This window comes from Chanodichthys erythropterus, chromosome 9 (genome assembly GCF_024489055.1).
Source record: "Chanodichthys erythropterus isolate Z2021 chromosome 9, ASM2448905v1, whole genome shotgun sequence".
NCBI classification, from domain to species: domain Eukaryota; kingdom Metazoa; phylum Chordata; class Actinopteri; order Cypriniformes; family Xenocyprididae; genus Chanodichthys; species Chanodichthys erythropterus.
In genome coordinates, this window is record NC_090229.1 from 17948133 (window position 1) to 17970771 (window position 22639).

The following is a 22639-nucleotide window of genomic DNA, read 5'->3' on the forward strand; positions in this document are numbered from 1 at the left end:
AGTACCAGGGATTTTGGACTTTATACTGACACCTGTTGGCCTGGTTGCAGTATATGGATATGGAGTTTGTTATATTGTTTGCTTTGTTTCACTAAGGTGCTACTTTTATTTTTATGCTTTGAAAAGTGCCTAGAGTACTGGCTATACATATTGTAATTTGTTGTTATTATAATCACTAGTAAACAATTGCATGGCATGCTGGTCAACATGACGGCGCCAATGAGGGAGTGACTCACTCCATGGAAAATTAAACAGCTTTTTCTAGAAGATCTAGAGGTCTTTCTTTCTGGGTTCTTAATCTAATGTGGATGTAAACCATTTAATCTAATATATATATATATATATATATATATATATATATATATATATATATATATATATATATATATATATATATATATATATATTTAAAATATACAATTTTTAGGGCACCTTATAGTGAAGTAGCCTAATATTAAAGCATCTCCACAGCTCTTATAGCACAAAGTCTGCTTTTTCAAACAGCTATCTTGTCAGATTTCACTATATCATCATAATGGTTACCTCATGGACAATTCTGGATGGGAAAACACCATCAATCCAAAGCAAGTGCCTCCCACAGCTGTTGCTTTTCTCGCAAAACACTATTCCACTGGAGGGTTTGAGTTTCATTTTCACTGGAGCTTTGCGTCACAGTGTTGCGGTCATCCCTGAAGAGTAAGTTACCAGTATTTTCCAACAGAGGGCGCTATTAGTATGTATTAAAGTCAGGGTCATGACGTTGGTAAGATAATGCTGGGGTTGTGTGTTGTTGTGGTAACTAGGCTTACAGCTCAACAAATATTTTGAGGTTGGAACATGAATAGCCTACAATTTAGGTTATTTATATACAGTGAGCCTGGTTGACAAGTCCACTTCATTTCAATTTGACTATTAAGCACATCTTTATTTTAGTGGCACGGTATAAGCATTAAACATGGGCCCTTCTTGTACCCTTAGAGTACACTGGGACTAAATTTTAGAAAATATTATATATATATATATAATATTTTCTAAAATGTAGATATAATTTAGATTTTATATATATTATACACACACACACACACACACACACATATATATATATATATATATATATATATATATATATATATATATAGAGAGAGAGAGAGAGAGAGAGAGAAGTCAAATTTGATTAATAATCAAACCAAATCTGTACAATATGCTGAAAGCCCATATGTGTGTTTTTTAATGCTTTTATTGTTTTGTTTAGATATTCTTCACAGTGTCACAAAGCCTGGTTCACAATTCCAAAACGTATGTGAAATCTAGAGACAATAGAAGAGTTAAATGCACTGATTATTATTATTGTTGTTGTTTGTTTTGTTTTTTTCATTTATTCAATTTGATACATGGACAGATCGTCTTATTTATACACAAATGCCCTTTATATTTAGACCTAAGCTTGATAATGAGTCATATAATAGTTTAATTAATGCCATATAATTATTTCAGTTGCACCCATCTATTTATGGCCTGTGAATTTATAATCAAGCAATTAAAAATGATATTTTTAGTAGCTCACAACAGAGTTTCCCGGAACCTGACATCACAATTAGTCATACAAGGGGCGGGGCAACATGCGCGCTCGGGGAGGAAGGCCGGATGGCTGAAGCGCGAGGGGCGGGGCCTAGCGGCTCAGGGTATTCCCTTCTCTACTTCACCCGAACCCATACAGACCAGCACACATGCAGCAGAAGTCTGAGTGACAGAATATGGAGTTCGTTATAAAATAATTTACATCGTTTACATCGTAAACAGAGGTGACAGTCTTTTAGTAATGGTCTACATTACTGGGATACAGTCGGACGCTCTGGGTGTCAAACCCACGTCCCTGGATGAGCTATTTGAGTCCAGCACTTGGAAAATTAAAAACATTTGGGATGGGGTGAAGCTGGAGATCGCGGCCGGAGATGGATGTCCGGTCGTCTTAAATAGTTTTACGCATTTGGACCCTGATCTGCCTATGCTGGAGGTAATACACAGATTTAAACTAACATTTCTATAGGCTATAACTCTTGTATGTATTTATATATGTTTAAAAATTGTATGTATGTGTATATATATATATATATATATATATATATATATATATATATATATATATATATATATATAGGCTATGTGTGTGTGTGTGTATATATATATATATGTTTAACAATTGAACTTGTTATAGTTAAAAAAGTTATTTAGCTTTGTTATTGGTAAAATCTTGTCGGTATTCTTGCTATGATATATTAGTATTTTGTCAATTGTCGGTTTCTTCCCATTTTTCTAGGCATTTTTATGCAGATTGTGTTGTATATATATATATATATATATATATATATATATATATATATATATATATATATATATATATGTTGCTGAGCTGGCATGAGTGTTTTTGTTCTACTTCGTCGTTGTTTCTGTCTTTTATAGAAAACTTTGAATTAGAGCAGCTTAGAGTAAACTTCTTCAAATACTCATCTAACTCAGTTACAATTCGTACTGGCTTTATATGATCTTTGTCTTGTAAAAGTCTTACGCCATCTTTAAACTGCAAAGGCGGCACAGAAGCTGCATCTGAAGTGGCATATATTCCACAAAAAGACAGCATAAATGCATTTAAACAAATCTCTTGTGCTTGTAGGCACATATGAAGTAAACCAAAACTGAGTCTTCACCATAATCTTGGCAAGAGTAGCCTACTCTGTTTCCCTTTTCCTCCAACTTTCCCTTCTCTAAACTCTCCCCAAAAAGGGCCATGGAAATAAAGCAGTCAAATTTAGATTTACTTTCCCTTCAGGTATTAAATGAAAACACAGTCTCCCCTCAAGATGATTAAGCTAAGGACACGGAAAGAAATGCTAAAATATGATTAATACTATCAGATGTTATTGATGTTATGCTATTTTGAGAGTTTAACAAGGGCTGTTTGTTATGATGAGTTTGCCCACATAGTGCAGATATGTCAGCTGAGAAAGGATGATTATATTTGAGAACCTCTTATATAATAGGCTACATGACAGCACAATTTACTTGTCAGATGTGATAAGACATTCATTATTGATTTTCAATTCGTGACTTCTCAAACTCTCCAGATCAAAATGTTTTCTAGGTTGTTTTTGAAGACGAGTAGCCTAAATTATTTTATTACCATGGCGGTCACACATTTTACAGTTGCTAGGTTGTTATGCTAAACTTGAGTTATCTGTCTGTGTTGTGTGAACAACATGTTCCTTTTTTATCTTGCATTTTAATGCCAACAGCACATTGTTGTGACTTAAACAACAGTTCACACCAAAACTTGTTTACGACGTTGCAGCTTTGCTCTAGTCGCGCATAAAAAGAAGGTTCTAGTGTGTCACCAGCTGCTAACCTTCCCTGGACTAAATCTAATCTGCTCTCATTATACACTTAGTGATGGTTAAATCTTCCATTCCATCCAGCACAGCACTAGAGCCCTTCTTCTTTGTGGCTGCATTAGCTTCAACTTATGGAGATTTGCTGCAAAAAGTTGGCCCTTGGGTAACCATTGATGGATGGAGTTGTAATGGTCAAGTAACTTTGCTATAAATCCCTCTCTCTTATCTATAGCTCTCTCATCCTCTCTTATGAGAAAAAAAGGGCACTGCAGGCACTTATCTCTGCTTTTTCAAGCCTACAGATGGCTTGGCAAAAGCTCAGAATTGGTCAGCCCTGAAGATCTAAACCAAAGCGGCCAGATGTAAAAGTACCCTTGTATAATGGATCATTACAAGCCTAGTACATAAATCAGCTGATCTCTTAACGTAACAGCTGCCATAAAGGATCCAGTTTAAGATCTTGTGTAAGAGCACTTTAATGCTGTGTTATTGTCATAAATGGACTTCTTGTACCAACCAATTAGGATCAGTGAGATTTTTTGAAAAAGAAGTCTCTTATGCTCACCAAAGCTGCATTTATTTGACAAAAATTACAGTAATTTTTTGAAACATTAAAAATAAATATTTTCTATTTTAATATAATTTAAAATGTAATTTATTCCTGTGACAGCAAAGGTGAATTTTCAGCATCATTACGTCTTCAGTGTCACATGATCCTTCGGAAATCACTATAATATAATTTCTTATTATTATCAATACTGCTTAATATTTTTGTGAAAACCTTGATACTTTTTTCTCAGGAGACTTTCATGAATATTAAGTTCAAAAGAACAACATTTTTTTGAAATATAAATCTTTTCTGGCGTTATTTACTGTCACTTTCAACCAATAATAAATCTCACTGAGCCCCAACTTGGGCAATGGGAACACTGGGTTATCGCTATAATACTTTTTGTCATTGTTCTCCTGTGTTTGTTAAAAGTGTTTACAAATTCTCCATTCTTCTTAAAGAGGCTTTTGTGTGATAGATTGAACTCGAAACGTCATAATGGGGACAGCGGAGCTGAGCTTTGTATAATGAGGAGAACAGACAGGGGTTACATTGACACATACAGAGGCGCTTTTGTCGTGAAAGATCTCTTGAATGGAAAGAGAGGGATGAGAGGGAGGAACAGTGGGATGGTGATGAAGAGAAAACATGGATGTGAGAGGCAGGAAAGGGGAAAGTGGCAGAGTGAAGAGGCAGGAATATGTAGGTGAGCGTTGATGTAATTAAACAATTATGTAATAATAACAAATACTCAATACACCACTGTTAAATCAGGTTTGTTAGGTTACATTTAGAAAAGCAGCTAGTAGAACATGGGTGTTATCAATGCCAAGGTCATACTGATAAAATGCACTGTAAAACACTTTGAACAAAATGGTTTGCCAAATGAATATTTCAGTGTAAAAGTGACTAAACAAAATATAATAGAATATCGTACTGCTAGAGTTTTAATGGTTCACCAAAAATGAAAATTCTTTCATCATTTATTCACCCTCATTTCATTTCAAACCTGTATGACTTTACATGGGACTTGATATGAAGTGAATTTTTAAAAAATGCTCTTTTCTATAAAATGAAAGTCAGTGGTGACTGTGCTGTCAAACTCTAAAATGAGAAAAAAGCACCATTGAAGTTTCCATCCTCATTTGCTATTTTCTAAGATTTATTAAGCCAGCCAACATCAATGAATTTTGGTCATCAGACATGTGGGGACAACTTTTATTTTATTTTTTCATACTGAAAATTGACGGATCCAGTCCCCATTTACGTTCATTACATGGAAAAAAAGAAGCCACTACATACTTTAAAATATCACGTTTTTGTGATCCATACACAAAATAATTCTGACCAAAATGATACATTGATTGTGTTTTTTCATGTAGAATGTTGGCAAAATACAAATACAATTCTCTAATATGCAGAAATGATCTGCTTTCATGCAGAATTACACCATGCATACATTCCTTATTCCTACATCTGCTCTATTCTGGAGCCAGACAGCAACCACACACAGCAGTTCTGAGCTGCACTCAGGCAGAGTCGGATAAATCTTTTTCCATGGCTTATATTGAAGAATTCCTTCCTTGGTTCTGCTAATCTCATTCCAAAATGCTGGAGCAGATTTCATGAAAACCTTGGCACAACCAAAACACAGGCAAAAAAAAGTAGCAATAACATCCAGTTATTATTAACAACATCCAGGCCAGAAAAATACTGATAAAGCCATTTATCAAATAACGGTATGTAAACAATAGAGAAAAGCTCATCAGAGGTTAATGATTGCAGCTCGGTGATGTTTTACCCAATGTTTTGGTGAAAGTGGATGCTCAGTAAAACAGTTATGTGAAATATTATTACAATTTAAAATAACAATTTTCTAATTTCATATATTGTAATTTATTGCCATGGTGGCAAATCTAAAAATTATAATTCAGTCTGTATAATTCATTAAAAATTTCATTCTTTATATATCTCTCCAACAGTGTGTAATGTTAGCTTTAGCCACGGAGCACTATCAAATTCATTCAGAATCAAATGTAAACATCCAAATAAATACCATACTTATGCGATTAGACATACAGCATGACGAACACTTTGTAAAGATCCATTTTGAGGGTTATATTAGCTGTGTGAACTTTGTTTATGCTGTTTAAGGCAAGCGAGAGCTTCCGGGAAAGCAGTGCCTTCCGGGAGGGCAGGGAGCACGAGAATTTAAAGGGGCCACAGCCTGAATCGGCGCATATTTAATGATGCCCCAAAATAGGCAGTTAAAAAAATGAATTTAAAAAAATCTATGGGGTATTTTGAGCTGAAACTTCACAGACACATTCAGGGGACACCTTAGACTTATATTACATCTTTTAAAAAGACGTTCTACGGCACGTTCTACGGCAGTGTAGTTGATGAAGAAATCTGGAGTATCAGTATTCCAAGCTGCATGGCATTTTTTATGCCGACTCTTCTTGTCATTGTGTCACTCTCATACTTTGAACACTAAGCCTGGTTAGAAGTCAAAAGAAGTCAGTGGATGATAGAAAAAAAAAGTAGAGAATGGAAACTTCCACAATAAGGTGGATAAGATGAGAAATCACCTTTTCACCTTTCTCTGCCTTTTTTTCTACTGTAGATGTTTGCAGCAGTGAATCTGGCCATCACTCTTTGCTGAGGTTTAATGTGCTATAACCGAATGTGCTGAAACACCTACTGGCCAATGCCAAAATACACAGACTGCAGCTTCGCTCGACATATCCCATCTCTCTCTAGGTTAATAATTGTACAGGACCATGAATCTCGAGAGAGCATATGAAATGTAACCCAAATCCATAACTCTCATGACACAAAGCAAATAAGCATTGTTTTGCTTCTGGCTAGAAAAGAGATTTGGTCACGGCTTACGGTGGCTTAAGCAGTGATCTGTTTAGGGCATTTATAAATATCGTATTACAAGATAAAATCATTCTAAGAGACAGTATTTTTCACAGCTATGCGTCATAAGCAGCCAAGGCGATAAAAGCAAACATGCTTAGGTATTTAGACAATGTTATGACACATCATGAAGAATATGGATGAATGTTAGCCTTTTGAAGCCAGGCTTATTAACAATCAACAGGAGGACACCCGACGCAGAGCACAAGCAGATTGATCACTGCTGCTTCAAATTCCTTTCATCTGACCTCATTCATTTACTTTGTTTTTACAGCTGCAAGGCTGTTCATATATGAAGTGTTCTTGCATTTCAGCTGTAAACACATCAGATAGTCTTTGTCCATTGCGACAGGTCTCTGTGGTTTTTTAGCATCTCACGCCATGAGCAGCGCAGTCACACAACACGTTCACATAAAAACAGCTAGTTTTGCTTTCAAAAATAGGCACCTTTAGAACTACTTTTAACTTGACAAGTGTATTAAAATGACTTGTGTGAAAAGTCCTGCCATGTCAAATTAATGTTTTTGAATGCAAACACACGGCCTGTTGATATTAAAGTCTATTTTTAAAATATCTTGTTTTTCTTCATTGTTTTGTAATGTTAATATGTTAAAGAGGATACATAATAGGGCTTGTCCTCTAACATCTTTGGACTCCTCCCTGATTTTGACAGCAGGAATTCTGCATTGTTTTTAGAGTTGTTTGTGAAGGATGCATCTGTCAAGGAAGCTGTTACGCAGCAACTTTTCAGTGGTCTTTGTCTTTTCACAGGAAACCCTGTGGCTTTAGTGGATCAGAGGCAGTCGAGGGGTTCACAGCATGTAGCAGAGTTCGAGGAGTGTTTAATGCATTCTGTCATAGGCTGGGCTTTTTGTGACTTTATACCATAACATTTTAAGCAAATGTATTTAGGTAAAAAGCAAGCCTGTGATTCGTGCTAAACATTCTTTCACCAAACAAAAGTGAAAGAATACGCTTTCTCTGGCGGTCGGTAGTTTTGAGGTAAATTTTCCCTTAGAAAGTACAGATAGGTGGTGTTTCTGTTTTGAAATGTCACATGTCAAAGATGGTCCTAAACAGTGCTCTTGTGTTGGGTCAGGACTTTTTTTTCAGGTCTCTGTGGCCGATCCTGCTACTACCCAAAATGAGTCAGAGGGGCTTCCCAGAGTCTGCATGGATTGTTTTGTTTTGTTTTGTTTGGTGAAGTGGTCTACTTCCCCTTTTCTCTTTATTTCTTTATTCACTTACACCAAGTTCATCTTTATATAATAATATAATATATATAGATCTCCATGACTATCACTGTGATCATCAGAAGGAAATTGTCTCGCATACAGACATCAAGCATCTCGTGTGTTTTACAAGTTTGTGCAACATTTCAGCTTGAAAGCGATAGTAACTTTGTTCCTATTTTGCCCATTGATGCACTTCCCAAAAAAAAATCACAGAAACAATATTTGAAAGAAACTGTTGTGTGGCATGCATGTTTGTGTTTGTTACCATAGCTACTCCTGGGCAGAGAGCTGGGGTTGGGCTATCTGTTTAACCAATCTCCTGTAGAGAAAGCTGTTCTAATGACCATGCTCTGACTCACACCCACACTTACACAGGATACACCCTCACACGATTGGCTCTTTGCCTAAGGCAAAGCTCATGGTCACTTCCCACAGTTCCCTGGGAGTTCCTTCTTACTTTCCATAATGACGTCAGCTACAGTACTTGAGTTAGTTGCCATGGCTGCAGGCTTTCTTAACTTAGCTTTATGTATGATATACCTACTGAATTAAAGGATTAATTCATTTTAAAATGAAAATTACCCCAAGCTTTACTCACACTCAAGTGTAAATCTCTTTCTTATACAGAATCCGGTCTGGCAGAAGATAGATAGTTTATAACTTGTTAAATATGGATATTTTTCTTACACAAATGCATCGCTTCACTTCAGAAGGCCTTTATTAACCCCATGGAGTACGTTAAAGGGATAGTTCACCCAAAAATGAAAATCTGATGTTTATCTGCTTACCCCCAGCGCATCCAAGATGTAGGTGACTTTGTTTCTTCAGTAGAACACAAATGATGATTTTTAACTCCAACCGTTGCTGTCTGTCAGTCGTATAATGCTAGTGGATGGGAACTTCTACTTTTCAATTTTGCAGTGAACTAATCCTTTAAACCATTTATATTCTTAGATATGTTTTTATGATAATTTATGACAGACTTTGTTGGTTGTGGAGAGAATTTAAGTTTTAGACCTATTGTTGCTGAATAAATCAATCACAGGTGGCATATATTCTTGTTAATGATACTGGTGACCAAAACCGTTTGCATCATGCTTCATCCATGCCAATAGGCGTAAGACCTCTTATTGGGCAGATAAACTTAACTGCTTAGTGCACATTTAAGACGTGAAGTTAAAGGGCTGGGTAAGCCATGTGACAGTGCCCGATAAAGAGCCACACTCTTGGTCTTGTGCACTTGGTGTTAAGGCTGTGTGTGGATTAGTAAGGAAAGCAGTAATCCCAGACTCACCCTTAAAGCCCCTGCTGTGCTAGAACTGTATGACCTTGCAAATTCACCAAAAAATGCAGTGAGAAGAATAGCACTTGTTTGATTAATAATCAGTTATCTTTGCTCTTATTAGATAAATACAGAACTCTATGTGTGAGACTGAATGGAAGAATGTACCTCTCTAATAATTTAAACCATTTTCTACAGTCTTTTCCTTCTGATCACATAATCAAATAATTTCAACTCAGATCAATATTTAATTTCATTATTTTGTTACATTCATTTTGTAAGTAGCTGTGTAATAAGAAAAGCTGGCCATGATCAAAAAACTGACTCTATCTGGATGATACTCATCAGATCTCGTCATTGATATTTTATTTTTTGTGATAATGACTTGTACATTGTTTCTTAAATATATATGAAAATATAGAATATTCAATCCTTCTTTTCTCTCTTTGTCTGTAGAGCTCAGTTCAGGAGATCGGAGAAGAGGTAGAGGACGGAGCCATCTATACCATCACGCTCCGAAAGGTTCAGCTCCACCAGACGGCCAGTAAGGGGCAGCGATGGCTAGGCGTGGAGACAGACTCCGCCCTCAGTTTGTACGAGACCTGCAAGGGTCGGACCATTAAGGCTGGCACACTGGAGAAACTGGTGGAGTACATGGTTTCGGCTTTCAAAGGGAAGGACTATACATATGTCACTATTTTCCTCTGCACTTACCGAGCTTTTGCCACCACCAAACAAGTGCTGGACCTGCTGCTTAACAGGTAAACGGATCATCAATCCCTAGTGCTTTTGGAAATATTAAATCATAAACTACAATATACCTAAAACGCATTCTTATCTATCTTAGGTATGCCAAACTGCATGATCAGCCAGTCTCAGGCAAGCCAAAACTCTCCTCAGAGGACCACACGGAACTTAAAAAGTATGTTACGATATTTAACTATTATCTGTCATTACATGAAAATAATAATTGGTTTATCTGTATTGCCCATAAATTTAATATCTGTATTTTTATGTTCACGGCAGTACTGTCTCATCTATCCTGGGCGCATGGCTGGATCAGTATTCTGAGGATTTCTGGAACCCTCCAGACCACGGATGCCTGCAGAGCCTCATATCCTACTTGCAACTTAACTTCTCTGGATCAGACTTGGAGAGACGAGCCCATAACCTGCTGGAACACTTCCAGCATCGGCAGCAGTCAGAGGTTGAGCTTGAAGGTACAATTTCACTAAAGATGTAAACAACCGAAAAATGCCACTGAAAAATGGCATTTCAAACTGACCCTTATTTTTTGCAGGTGATCTGTGTACCTGCCCCTTTGCCACACCAGAGGAGAGCAGCTTGGAGGATGAATTCTCACCCTCACACTTCATGTCCTTCAGTCCTGCCCTAGTCGCTGAGCAGTTAACAGTCATGGATGCGGTAAGGCATCAAGATTTTAGTCAATCTAGTGGTTGAGGATCTGAGCTGGTAGAGGTTCGAAGTTAATTTGGTTGCAAATGAGTAGGGAAACTGTAGAGAGAACAAGGACAGTCCTGCACCATAACCTTTGAACAAGGAGCTCAACCCCATGTTGTTTTATGAGGCCTATTTGTGCACAAAGTATATGCTAGTCAGCAGGTTTTGGTAGATTTGAAGCATTTAAAGATTATGGTCAGCTGAGAGAATTAAACCTGAGAAAATAGTTTACTTTTCTAAGTCATGAAATACCATAAATGAAAATAAAGTTTCATTTTCAAATCGAATTAAACTGGTGAACTCATTGTTTTTCACAGGAGCTGTTTAAGAGGGTTGTTCCCTACCACTGTTTGGGCGGCATATGGTCCCAGCGGGATAAGAAGGGCAAAGAGCACCTGGCACCCACCATCCGTGCCACTGTTGCTCAGTTCAACAGCGTGACCAACTGTGTGATTGCCACCTGCTTGGATAACAGGTCTCTCAGACCCTTTCAAAGAGCGAAGCGCATTGAACACTGGATAGAAGTGGCCAGGGTGAGGCACTACTTTTACCGTTGTTTGTCATGTGATATTGTCAGAGGTGCAAAAATGCAACACAGACTCATTGAAAAAAAAATGCCTCTATTTAAATTTCCAAAAACATACCTATACATACATTCACTGCAGTTTTTAGCTGAAATGAACACTAGTGGCAGTAAAACACAAACAGCTTTTATTCCTTTCCGAATTATGATTACGGAGGCAGATTATTGATCAATAAAGATTATTTTTGCCCTGTTCCTTGCACAATACCTCATGTTATGATTATATATAATCCTCAAAACACTTTTATAGTGCATGATTTGTAAATTGTACAACAATAGACTTTGACGTTTTTATCACATAACCAGCTCCATATGTATGCGACATAGTAAACTTGCGTAGTAGCTCACCTGGTACAGTATTGCACTTGCAATGTGAAGTGCATGAATAAATGCTCTAAAAACACGTTGAATGCATAGCAAACACGTGGCAACCACCCATGGCAACATTGGCTTGGCTTGGGCCAATAGTTTTGCTGTATTATAGGAACACAAGACTTGCTGTTGTTTATACAGGGCATAATTTTAGTATTCTGAAGCAGTCCTTAAGTGTTGTAGTTCATCAACATCTGTTTGTCTTGCCATCAGAAATGTCGTATCCTGAAGAGCTTCTCCTCTCTAAAAGCCATCCTGTCCGCCTTGCAGAGTAATGCCATCCACAGACTGAGGAGGACCTGGGATGATGTGTCCCGGTAAGAATCTGACTGGATTTCTGTCACCAATGATTAGCCACAGTTAACAATAAATTAGCATTAGTATTAGCCACTGATTATTAGTAGCATTTCTAGTTTGTGCTAGCTTCTTATATGTTCAGTCATACAGACCTCTCGTTAAACAGCTTTATGATAGACTGGGTTTATAGTAGGGCATTTGGAGATAGAGGAGCAGAGGAGATTTAATGCTAGTTAATTACAGTGTTTGGATTTCACATAGATGTAACAGATTATGACTCAAGCTGTTTTCTTCTGCTTACAGGGAAAGCTATCGCACTTTCCAAGAGCTGTCTGAAATCTTCTCAGATGACAATAATTACTCCCTCAGCAGAGAACTTCTCATTAAGGTGAGTTAAAAGGTTGTTGAAGGGTTCTGCATGTTTTGCACATGTTCATCTGCTGTCAAAATGCAGTGATTCCCACACATGCAACTTAACTTAGAAGACCCAGATATGAATAAATTAAGGCTTTACAATAAAGTCCTATTAGTTAACATTAGCTAATTAATTAACTAACAATGAGAAATACATTTTTAACAGTATTTTATGTCAAATATTAGTTAATAAAAAATACAACTATTTATTGTTAGTTCATATTGGTTCAGTTCATTAATATAAATAGATACATTTAATTTTAATAATTTACTAGTAAATGTTGAAATTAATATTAACTAAGATTAATAAATTAATTTTTTTATTAATAGTACATTAATGTTAATTAATTAATGTTAACAAAACAGATCCTTATTGTAAAGTGTTGCCAATAAAAAAACAAATTATGCTTTAAACAATTACATTTGCTCAAAATGAGCCTAAAATTCAAATAATAAGCCTAATAAGGGATAGTATTTACTAGTAATTACTATATAAAGTATATTCACATTTTGTGAATTAGAAAATTATTTAATTTTTCATTTTTGTAAAATCATAATTTTTATAATATAATATTGTTTTGATCCATTTTACTATTTACTGTTTTTCATAGTGGGAAATAATAAACCAGTTAGGGACATCATAATTATTATAATACATTTATAATTATAATAATAGTACATGAAACTCAACACACAATTTTTTTTTTTTTTAATGGATAATATCAATTGATATTTCAATGATATTTTGACCACTGAACTAGAAAATGTCCCCGGTTTTCTTTTAAAAAATCTAGTCACCTTTTACGTTAGAAGTCACATGTTCAAACATACAGCATTTTTCAAATTTCTAAAAGTGCACTGTAAGCCACCAACGTTTGCTGTATCTTTTGCTGGGGGAAGACAGGATGTGGTTATATCAGACTGTCATCCATATGAAAGCTTAGAGACTTACCAGTCCTTTCAGCGCCTGTAAAACCATGTTTCTATAGCAACCACAGGGTAAACAGAAAAGCCATATTCAATTGCACAATATATGCAGCCTGCTGCTCATTGCTCGGCTCTATATGGCCTGCTGAGTTTTGAGATGCCTTTGTTGCACTTTTCACTAGTGGGCATGCTTCTACATTTGATAGACATCTTGAAAAGAATCCATTAGTGTTAAAAGCATTATGCAACTTTAAAAAGAGTGAATTATGAACAGTAATTTTGTCCTCAGAAAGAAAATGTATCATAATGTATTGTCCTAAAGACAGTGCATTAGACACCAAATCCGTTTTCTGAAGGATTGTGTGACACTTAAGACTGTAAAGGCAAAATAAACTAAAATTAAATTAAATAAAAAGGCTGCTGAAAAATAAAAACAGGTATATTAAATTGTAATAATATTTGGTATCTTGGTAAGCATAGGAGACTTTTTTCAAAAAATTACCCTAAAAATGTTAACATTCTCTGAAAAAAGTTTTATCTTGCACAATTGTGCTTCTCAAGTAATTGTAACTTGTTTCAAGGATGTTTTATTTTTTACTGAACAAACAAGACAAAAGTAGACCTTGTTGTGGCAACCTGACTGACATTCCATGACACACAAATGTGACTAAGAAAGCGTGGGGATTAAAAATAGTTTGAGTTGTGCTGATGTTATCTCGATATCTCCTCCGCAGAAGTAACTTTCATAACTTGCCTTGAAAATAGCTGACCTCAATAGAAAGAAACCAAGCGTGACGAAAGCTTTCCTTTCCGTACATTCAAACATTAGAGAACTAGAGCAGAACATCGGAAAGCATCCTTGGTATGTGTGCTAGGGCTGAGAAACTAGCAGTTGCTACCATTCATTATGAGGGAATTCCTGGGATGAGGTCACAGGCCTTATGTACGGCCAGATAAACGCCCCTCCTTAATACCAAAGGTCTTCCCCAGGGTGTTGACTTGCACTATCTCTAAACGCCATACAGTTAAACTCCACGTCCATTCTACGTCATGGTATATCTTGGCAGTGCAGTCTTAAGATTCCACTTTGACATCCTTATCTGCCTTCAGGTTATACTGCTTGCTAATATTGCGTCAATGCATATGCTTTCCCTTTTGAAACTCAAAATGATGATGTGAAACTAATATCTTCACAGGAAGGCACCTCCAAATCTGCCATCGTCGAGATTAACCACAAAGGAGCCCAGAGAAGACACCAGCAGCAAAGAGACATGGTATGTACAGATATAAATGTGAGTTGAAATATATTTATTAAGGAACAGCGACCTCTAATGGTTAAAACTGGTCATAAATACAGTTTGTAGAGCTCACTGGAAACGGAATGCTTATTGATTTATTTAGTGTATCTCTTCTTCTCTCTGCTGTTTAGGGTGTCGTGCAAGGAACTATTCCATATCTTGGCACTTTTCTGACTGACCTAGTTATGTTGGATACTGCAATGAAAGACCAACTTGAGGTGAGGTGGACAGAGATCAAGAAATGGAGCTCTGTAATATTCTTGTAATTAGAAAATATTCTAATTTCTGTTTTTTTGTTGTTGTGTTTTTCCAGGTTGGGCTGATCAACTTTGAGAAGAGAAGAAAGGTGAGCCTTTGTGCACAGAAGTGATATTTTATAAAATGTATAATTCCATCCCTGGGTGCTGATTGGTCAATACAGTGTTCCAGTTATGCTAACTAAACTGTAATGATAACTGTAATAATAGCTGTGAAACACCAAGACATTATTATGGTTTACATATAAAGGACTATACATTATTGCAGAAAGATGAATTTGCTATAATATATTCTATAAAAATATTTTTTTCAATATTTTAAATGTGTAGTTATCTTTTTTTAAAAGCAGTATATTGTAAATAAAGGCATAGCTACAGGTCATTGTTGTATCTACAGCCTCTTAAACGTTATTGGTAAAGTAAAGGCTGGACTAAAAGCCCATTCACACCAAAGACGATAACTATAACAATGACTATGACAATAATGTTTTAAAAATCATTCTAGTTCTATGAGAATAGGGATGTTCACTCTACAACTATAAGGATAACAACACAGAAGAACTGTATTGTTGGAATTACTTTCAGAATGATTTTGCCAGCTGATGAATGATAAAAACATTGACAGCCAATCAGAATCCACCCAAGTTTAATGATCTTGGTGAATTAAAGCAGCAGACAACATAACTGCACAACACATTAATAATAAACAGGATGTTATCATCTGCTGGTGTGGATGCTAATATAGTTAGTTATACTTATCGTTGTCAGTGTTAACGGGTCTTAAGTGAAACAGTTTGATTAAACAATAATAAAAAAAATAAATACATACATGCAGTGTTGGGTGTAATGCATTACTAAATAAACAATCACTGTAATTTGATTACTTTTCCCTTGAAAAAGTAAGGGATTACTTTTAATTTTTTAGTAATTTAATTGCAGTTACTTCTGATGTAATTGCATTAAATACTGTATAGACTTTAGAACAATTATATATAAAACTATTTTAATGTAACCTTTTAATGTATCCTTGTTAAAATTTGAATGTAACCTTCTCCCTTTAAATACTTTGGCCAGTTCAAGAATATTTTATGCAATTTATATTATTTATTTGAAAGAATTAAAAAGAGCAGTTCATGTCTATCCTTGTATTGTTCAACTAGCCGAGGTTGATATGGGATTTAGAAGTTAATTGGTAATAAGTAATGCAATACTTTTCAGAGAGAGTAATTAATACAGTAATCTAATTACACTGTTGTAGATGTAATTAGTAACTAGTAATTAATTACTTTTTTTGAGTAACTTACCCAACACTGCATAAATGCATGCATAACTAAAATGCATTCATCATTAAATAAATAAAGTACATTATTTTTCTTTATTTGTTTAGGAATTTGAAGTGATCGCTCAGATCAAGTTGCTGCAGCTGACCTGCAATTATTACAACTTCACCAGAAACCAGCGCTTCACTGACTGGTTCAAGAGAGTGGAGAAACTTACAGAGACTGAGAGGTGAGAAAGTAAAAAATAAATATGAAGGATATGAAAACAAACAAAGATTTGAGAGAGACAATGATAGTGAGAATTTTAGATATTTAATATCTTTGTCGTCTTTTCTGTTTCAGCTACTCTATGTCCTGTGATATAGAGCCGCCTTCTGAGTCAGTATGTAAGAAGAACGGGGGCATCATTAAACGCATGAGCGAGGAGTCGGGTTACAGCAGCGCAGGGACGTCCCACTCAAAGTCCTTTGAGCAACCACGCTTAAGCCAGTTCAAAGACAGCTTCAAAGATGGAGCAGATTCCCTCAGCCTCACCTCAGTGGGATCCAGCGGCTCAGACGCAGAGGAGACGAGTCTCAGTCTGCTAAACTCCCCAGAATCAGGGAATCAGAGAGTAAGGCCATATTGTTTATTTACAGTCTCCATGGTATGCTTAGCAAACGTTGTTTAGATAAAGATTTAGATATAGAAAATTCTACAATTGTTGGCAGTAATGCACAATATACCAGTACCAAAACAATTAGCAAAAACTAAAGTGTTTTTTTTTTTTTTATGGGTATCGGCCGATGTTGGATATTGAATTGCGAATGCTCATTTTCCTTATTTTTACATTTTACACTTATTTTAAAGGTTCCCTCGAATGAAAATTTTAATTTATCTCCTTCTTATATAAATCTCATTTGTTTAAAAGACCTCCGAAGAACAGGCAAATCTCAACATAACACCGAACAGTCGGGGTGTACGCCCCAATATTTGCATATGCCAGTCCATGTCCTTAACATTATGAAAGGCATTAGACAAGGGCAGCCAGTAACGTCTGGATCTGTGCACAGCAGAATCATCAGACTAGGTAAGCACGGACAATAGCGAAAAATGGCAGATAATAATTGACATGATCCATGATATCATGATATTTTTAATGATATTTGTAAACTGTCTTTCTAAATGTTTCGTTAGCATGTTGCTAATGTCCTGTTAAATCTGGTTAAGGTTACCATCCTTTCTTACTGTATTCACGGAGACAAGAGCCGTCGCTATTTTCATTTTTAAACACTTGCAGTCTGTATAATTCATAAACACAACTTCATTCTTTATAAATCTCTCCAACAGTGTAGCATTAGCCGTTAGCCACGGAGCACAGCCTCAAATTCATTCAGAATCAAATGTAAACAATTTAACAGTATACAAAACTCACATAATCCGACGCATGCATGCCGAATGAATGACGAACACTTTGTAAAGATCCATTTGAGGGTTATATTAGCTGTGTAAACTTTGTTTATGCACTGTTTAAAGCAAGCGCGAGCTCCGTGGGGGTGGAGCAGGAGAATTAAAGGGCCAGTAGCCCTGAATCAGCTCATTCATAATGATGCCCCAAAATAGGCAGTTAAAAAAATGAATTAAAAAAAATCTATGGGGTATTTTGAGCTGAAACTTCACAGACACATTCAGGGGACACCTTAGACTTATATTACATCTTTTAAAAAGATGTTCTAGGGCACCTTTAATTAATTAATATAAGTATTAACCTGACTATTGAATCTTTCTCCAGGCATCCACACCAACTGTGAAACATTCTACATCAACTTCAGATACAGGAGAGCTTACGTCTGATTCCTCTTCCAAGGCATTTGCACTTTCTTGAGCATTTTTTTTTTATCATTTAAACTGAATTATTATATTTGATTTTATTAACTTGTTTACTTATTTGTATATTTTCCAGCTCTGGGAGTTGTCCACCCCTTCATCTTTGGAAGCTTCTGTATCAGGCCTGGCTTTGGAGTCTGGCTGCTGCAGCTCCACCTCATCTTCTTCTTCCTCTTCCTCATCCTCAGTGTCCTCCTCCTCTGGGCAGGCCTTCTACTTCCACAAGCGGTCGGTCTCTGGCATCTCTGACTACTCGTCTCTCTCCCTGCCACTGTACAACCAGCAGGTGAACGACTGCTGCATCATCAGAGTCAGCCTTGACACGGACAATGGCAACATGTACAAGAGTATCCTGGTGAGTGAGAGACATGGACGTGAGATGGACAGAGATATGTGATTAAGTAATGTTGGGGATGTAGTAGTGAAATTAATCTTGATGTTCATGTTTTTCAGGTCACTAGCCAGGACAAAACCCCTGGTGTCATTAGGAAAGCCATGGCCAAACACAACCTGGACAATGACAAGTCAGAAGACTATGAACTATTACAGAGGGTCTCAAAACATAAAGGTAAAAACTTGAGAGAGGAAGTTGGGGTGGGATATATTTTTAGGGATATATTGGTACATTATCAGTTGAATTGGTATCTGATGATTTTTTATAAGCAAATTTCCCATGTTTAAATTACCTTAGCCATCATCTAACGCTCTCTTAAAGGAATAGTTCACCCAAAAATGAAAATTTGATGTTTATCTGCTTACCCCCAGTGCATCCAAGATGTAAGTGACTTTGTTTCTTCAGTAGAACACAAATGATGATTTTTGACTCCAACTGTTGCCGTCTGTCAGTCAAATAATGGGAGTGAATGGGATCTCGAAAAATAAGAGTGGAAAAAACATGCACAGACAAATCCAAATTAAACCCTGCGGCTCGTGACGGCACATTGATGTCCTAAGACACAAAACAATCATTTTGTGCGAGAAACCGAACAGTATTTATATCATTTTTTATGTCCAACTGCGATCAGCATTCGCTTAGTGAGGTCTGATCGCACTCTGACAATGGCAGTGATGTCTAGCACTCACTGAAGTATATGCGTGAGACATCACTGCCGCTGTCAGACCTTACTAAACGAGTGCTGAACACAGTTGGACATAGTGGTGTATTAGAGGTAAAAAAATGATAGAAATACTGTTCGGTTTCTTGCACTAACCGATCATTTCGGGTCTTAGGACATCAATGTGCCGACACGAGCCGCAGGGTTTAATTTGGACTCTTGGACTCTTATTGTTCGAGTTCCCATTCACTCCCATTATTTGACTGACAGACGGCATCGGTTGGAGTTAAAAATCATCATTTGTGTTCTACTGAAGAAACAAAGTCACCTACATCTTGGATGCCCTGGGGGTAAGCAGATAAACATCAAATTTTCATTTTTGTGTGAACTATCCCTTTAAAGTTATCTTTAAAAACAATAATAATTTAATAACACTGTAAAATTTGAGATTTAGCAAATCTCAAAATTAATATAAATTTTTCACACTATACATTATAATGTTATGATGCTTTAAATTCACATGTAGTTATTAAAATGATTAACTTTAAAATTAAATTTAATTTTTATATAAAAAAAATTTATATAAATTATTTATATTAGATTTTTATTTATATTATATAAAATTAAATGTTAATATTTGAATATTAGCCATTTATTGGTTATCAGCCATAAAATTAAAATAATTATCGGCTAATCTGTATTGGACAGAATTTTAATATCAGTACTTTCTCTCATTCTAAAGAGCATTTTATTTGAAAAAAAATGTCAAAAAATGTTAGATGTCGATATTTTTAATGTGTATATCTGCTAAAGGTTTAGTCATCTTTTAGGAGTACATTAGCATTTAAATATTCTCAAATCTAACGCACATTGACTAAAAGCTGTAAAACTCAAATTCTGATTCTGATGAGATTTTCAATGTCCAAATTAAGCTTGTAGACATTTCTAACCATCTGGTTTTTTTTACCCCACAGAACTCAGAATCCCAGATAATGGAAACGTTTTCTACGCCATGAACTCAACTGCCAACTACGACTTCTTGCTGAGGAAGCGCGGTGCCCCCAAAACCTGCCGCTCGAAGAGCTCCCCGAGCCTGACTTTACCACGCATGAAGCAGAAAGGGTTCAAAATACCCAAGGGCTTCTTCTGAAAGCCTGAAACTGTTGGATATTATCAAGAGTCACTTTATTAACCCCCCACAGTATTATCTGGATCTTTTATCCAATGGACTTGTTGCGTTATTGAGCTGCTTGTTTCTTACAGGAAGCTATCCCTGTGTTACCTGTCCCTACAGACTATGCTACAGGCACAAGAGGAACACTGTGGTTCTTACAAGGTTTGCCTTAAGACTGCACATGAGAGCCACACTATGTGTGAGAAGCATTTACCAAATGCAGTCATTCATGCATGAGCACACTAAACAAAACATTTCGAGCACTTTAGAACGGTCCTTAAAGCAAGAGATTTGTGGAGAGCTGATGTGGTCCTTGGTCCTTTTCAAATTCAGAATGGGTTTTCTTGAAACGGGCTCTCCCTTCGGACTCGATAGCAAAATTTGCTATCACAGTCTCTCAGAAATTAGGACTGCTCATGGTATGACTACAGTATTACATGTACAGTACAAAATATGTAAAGTGTATAGTTTTTTCTTTGCTTTTTGCTCTTTTACATAACAGTTTTGACTGTTGCTGCTGCCAGTTTAGCTCGCCTGTTTTCCCAGAGCTGATTACAGCCAGAAAAATTAACCTTTCAGGCAATATTCACATCACTCGAGACTGAAGGATTCTCTATTGACTGCCAAGTGACTTGGTTGCCTTCATGAGGAGGGTATCGCATAGTCACAACTGAGCATGAGGAGATGACAGATTTGAGGTGCAGGATTCACGTTGTCATTTATGGTTATTTAATAACCATACATAATATTATTAATGCTTAATGCATATAGAATGCAAATGTTGTCATCCATGTCTATATATCAATGCCAAAGCCGTTCTCTTTTATTTTCAGCTGGCCTCTCTCTGTGTTTCACATAATAGAAAGCTGTAACTTTACAGAAAGGCTTTTTTTGTACCAAACACTGTGAGTGGCTTCACCCTGCTAAGCCTTTTTGCATTGTGAACAATATCCATGAGTGCTTTCTTACCATGTGGTCTCGTATGATGAGCAGAAAATGTGAGGGGATTTTGTTCCCATCAGGAGAGATTTTCAGATGTGTTTACTCAGCCGGAGGTGAATGTTAGTGTGAGTGTGTGCATTTTGAGAGGAATTTAAATTGTAATATGATGAAAGAAGTTCACCAAGTGTTTCTGCTACTATGCCAACTATATAACTGGAACAAAATATAGATTGTGCTTAATATATGATTTATGAAAAGATCAAAATGCATGGAGAACATATATGCCAATAGTGAGAATTCCACTGTTATGAATATCTCCTTGTCAAACATGCTGTTAGGAAGCTACGAACATGAAGTAAAATGTTACTGCCTGCGGCTTGTCACTCAACACATGTGCCATATCCAGACTTGATTTTGTATTTGGTTTTGTCCCCTTTTACCCTCTTTGTATGTCTAAATCATTGTATGTCAAAGTTTGAATGTTGAATTCCAGTTTGTGTTTTTGCCCCATTTTTTTATTTATTTATATGTTTATAATTGTTTTATTTATAATTTTACTGTTGTGAAGATAAATTAATAAATGCACATTTGTATGTACAATAAAGCACTACATTTTTTTAAGAACTTACAAATAAATGTGGGGCCGCTGAGACCCCAGTACTTGAAGTTTATGTTTTGTTTTTATTTCACCCACATACGCCACGTCTCATATACAGACATTACATTACATATACATTACTAGTATGTGTATGTATAATATATATATATATATATATATATATATATATATATTTATATATATATATATATATATACACAGTACAGAAAGTATTCAGACCCCCTTAAATTTTTCACACTTATATTGCAGCCATTTGCTAAAATAATTTAAGTAAAAATTTTTTCCTCACTGATGTACACACAGCACCCCATATTGACAGAAAAACACAGAATTGTTGACATTTTTGCAGATTTATTAAAAAAGAAAAACTGAAATATCACATGGTCCTAAGTATTCAGACCCTTTGCTGTGACACTCATATATTTAACTCAGGTGCTGTCCATTTCTTCTGATCATCCTTGAGATGGATCATTATAGGAAACAATCTTGCTGTAAAAAACTTTTCCTATGAAATTTAGTTTCTTTAAAGGTGCTAAAGAGGATCTTTTCGTCGACTGAGAAACCAAAGACTGTTACTGAGTTTTTGAAATGAGCGCATGCGTAAGAACAACCCCCCTCCTTCACAGCTCATTTCAAAGGAACGCCTCCCAAAACTCGTGCGTGAGTATTGGAACACGAGTGTTTACCACCGGCATTCGCTGTGTCGTGTTAGTGGA

At 36.1% G+C, this 22639-nt stretch overlaps 1 protein-coding gene across 3 annotated transcripts in view; it reads left to right on the forward strand.

Moving 5' to 3' along the window:
• Positions 1-21955, forward strand: part of ralgds (ral guanine nucleotide dissociation stimulator) — a 30395-nt gene extending 8440 nt beyond the window's left edge. For 2 of the 3 annotated variants that reach the window (XM_067394864.1, XM_067394862.1), the window contains exons 2-17: positions 9835-10139; positions 10226-10300; positions 10405-10598; positions 10679-10803; positions 11157-11372; positions 12008-12111; positions 12395-12479; positions 14629-14706; positions 14862-14948; positions 15044-15076; positions 16375-16496; positions 16610-16880; positions 18039-18113; positions 18210-18488; positions 18587-18701; positions 20163-21955. In XM_067394864.1, the coding sequence (XP_067250965.1) occupies positions 9835-10139; positions 10226-10300; positions 10405-10598; positions 10679-10803; positions 11157-11372; positions 12008-12111; positions 12395-12479; positions 14629-14706; positions 14862-14948; positions 15044-15076; positions 16375-16496; positions 16610-16880; positions 18039-18113; positions 18210-18488; positions 18587-18701; positions 20163-20338 (2340 nt within the window). In that variant the 3' untranslated portion in view covers positions 20339-21955. Of the gene's footprint in view, positions 1-1717; positions 2015-9834; positions 10140-10225; positions 10301-10404; positions 10599-10678; positions 10804-11156; positions 11373-12007; positions 12112-12394; positions 12480-14628; positions 14707-14861; positions 14949-15043; positions 15077-16374; positions 16497-16609; positions 16881-18038; positions 18114-18209; positions 18489-18586; positions 18702-20162 lie in introns of those variants that run through there. The other variant, XM_067394863.1, reaches the window with a different exon arrangement.
• The last annotated feature ends 684 nt before the right edge of the window (positions 21956-22639 follow it).